The sequence below is a fragment of the Trypanosoma equiperdum genome, assembly GCF_001457755.1.
Source record: "Trypanosoma equiperdum strain OVI genome assembly, contig: ctg_1181, whole genome shotgun sequence".
NCBI lineage: Eukaryota > Euglenozoa > Kinetoplastea > Trypanosomatida > Trypanosomatidae > Trypanosoma > Trypanosoma equiperdum.
Genome location: NW_027123151.1, coordinates 1 through 2,676, shown reverse-complemented (window position 1 = coordinate 2,676; position 2,676 = coordinate 1). Strand labels below are relative to the sequence as shown.

Here is a 2,676-nt window from a genome sequence, read left to right as displayed (position 1 = left end):
CCTGCGGCTCCTCCATCTGTGCCTGCTGCATTTCCCTCAGTTGTAACTTTGGTTTCATCTACTTCGCAGCCACCTTTATCATTTTCACCACCTTTCCGTTTGCACTTGCCTGCGTTTTCGCATGCAGTTTTGTTGTCTTTGTGTGTCGCGCATTCCTTCTTCTTCTCCTCCATTGTTTTCGCCTTTTGGGTTTCCGTGGATGCGCCGCTGTCTGGAGGCTGTGTTTTGGCGGTTGTTTTTGGCATTAATACTAGGGCCGTTAGAGTGGCGTTTAAAGCCTTGACATGGTTAAGTAGGTGGAGCTGTTCTTGCCTAGCTTTTATGGCGTCGTCGATGTTATCTGCTGCTGAGAGTAGCTTCTTTGCCCATGCGATCTTTGCTGTTAGCGTTCCGTCAGCGGGCTTGCCATAGAAAACGCATGCACCGTTGTTGCTGTCCTTTTTGTGGTCGCAGCCCGTAGTTTGTGCTGCCTCTGTGTAGCCTATTGTTCCAGGGAAAGTACGCCTTTGAAAGTTGGCCCATGGCTAGTTTGTTGAGGTAATTTTCAGTGGCGGTCCGGATCTGTGCTGATGATAGGATAGCGGCGCCGTCGTTTTGTGTGCATGCCTTTTTAAGATTTTTCCACTGCTTGTCTTGTGTGGTTGCCGTTCCCCACGTGAAAGCGGCTGCCGAATTGGCCTCCACGTCAATTCCACACGCGTTCTTTTCGTTAGCGGTTCCGGCCGTCCCGCACATGCAAAGCGCATCGTGTGCCAGACTTTTACCTGCGATTGTGCCTGGCGCTTCGTCGCCGGTTTGCGCTTTGCCGCAGTCTGTTACTCGATCGTTTGCGCCCTTAAGCTCTGCCGCTGTCGCGTCTTCCGCTTCCTTGTCTTCAAGTGCCGCATTTACGTTTTTTACTGCTGTTGCTAGGCTGTCATCAGGTTTCAGGGCAGTGATGTCGACGATAGCCTTGGACACTTCTGCCGCCATTGCTAGTATATCTGGTGAGATTTTTTTGTCCTTCAGCCGTGTGAGGAACGTTTTCGCTTGGTTGTTTTCTTCTGCGCTTGCTAGCAAATCAGCAAGTTTTTTGCACGTTGCGGTTTTACCGTCTTTGCAGTATTTGTTTGCTGGTGTGTCTGCTGTGTCTATGTTTTCGTTTGCCTTGGTCTTTTCCGCTATTTGTTTTAATGCGTCGGGGGCTGTGTAAGAAAGGTTTACGAGTTCGGCTGCTGCTGAGAAGCCGGATAGGTCCGGCAGTGGTTCCATGGTTGGCAACTTGGTTGTTGCCAGCTGTATCATCCGGCAAAGTTCGCTGAAGTACGGGGCGTTTTCGTTGGCGGCGAGGGCTGCTGCTTGCGACCGTTGGCAGTTTGCTGCTATTAGTAAAAACATAAGCGCTATCTGCTGGGTTGCCATGGTTCCGGTTCAGTTTGCACTATTTTTGATTTCCTATCTAAGTTTTCTGCTGCGCCTTGCTAGCTTTGGTACCTTACAGCTAGTGCTGTCTATTAAGGAGAAGCTTGCTCGCAAATCCCTCTCAGAGGGAGTGGATAGTTAGTATTTTTAGTCCGTTTCTCAACTATTATATGGTCGGCATTTTTATTTAAAATGCAACATCTTTATTCATTTGTCTCCATGCTCTCTTGCTCAGCAGCCCTCTCTTCGTTAAACTCCCCTCGTCTTCTCACGTTGCTAGCTTACAACGTTGCGAGCACATTTTCATCAGTCAGGATTTTGTGCAGTACAAGTTGTGCAGCTGATTCATCCGTTTTTTAAAACCAACCACTAACCAAAATGCAGTTGGTTTTCGGTTAATTTTATTGATCTTTGGCTTTTGCCTTGGGGTTTGTTGTCAACAAACGAAGCTAAACCTGATTCCTTTTGTGCGGCACAGTTTACGTCACTTTTTCAATTATGTTTGGGTATATATTGTCTTTTTTGGTTGGAAGAATGCTGTTGGACTTTTTTTCATATGCTACGATATTTTTAGTGTAGAAACAATCGTTGAGAGGCAACAGCTTTCTTGATAACATAAACTCCAAACTACAAATTTCTATTACAATATATTCAGTTTTTGTGGGAATTTATAGAAATTTTGTTTTATTCCCCTTATTTGCTCTCTAACACCTACAGTTATTCTGAGAAACCGCGTTGTCTGCTAAACTTCCTTCGCGTATTTTGGATTCACTATCAGGATGAAATCCGCATCCACTACCATCTTAGCGGTGGCATCTATTCATTTTCAGTAAAATGCTTTGAGTAACCGACTCATGTTCATCTTGCTGTATGATGTTTGTGGTGCGGATGCTGTACTGGGCGCTATCCTACGGTTTTAGTCTGGTTCGTCCTTTCTCTTCCTGTCTGCCTGTTGCTGCTGGATCTGACCTAGGGACTCCATTAAACTTAAAAAACTTACACTGCCTCTTTTTTGCCTTCCCCTTCGTCATTTTCTTGTGTAGTATAATTCTCATAATCATTTTATGTATCCGAAAAAATCTCAAGTTCTATCTCCATTCCTTTTTGTGTTGCCGGGTTTTTGTCAATGAAATTTCTCGTATTCTCTCACACCCCCACTCACCCACATGTACAAATAACACCCATGCCATTGTCTCAAGGTCCACTAATAAGCCTTCTATTCCGTCTTCACCACCACTTCGACTATAATATTCGTATATACACATTCACAACACT

The 2,676-nt window shown here is 45.3% G+C and overlaps 1 protein-coding gene across 1 annotated transcript; it reads right to left on the bottom strand.

Moving 5' to 3' along the window:
* Nucleotides 1-393: 393 nt before the first annotated feature.
* TEOVI_000631000 (Trypanosomal VSG domain containing protein, putative) lies at nt 394-1,401 on the bottom strand (the record flags this gene model as incomplete). Its single annotated transcript, XM_067220559.1, has 1 exon — nt 394-1,401. The coding sequence occupies one exon, from the start codon at nt 1,399-1,401 to the stop codon at nt 394-396; it is 1,008 nt and encodes a 335-aa protein (XP_067076660.1).
* Between the last annotated feature and the right edge of the window lie 1,275 nt (nt 1,402-2,676).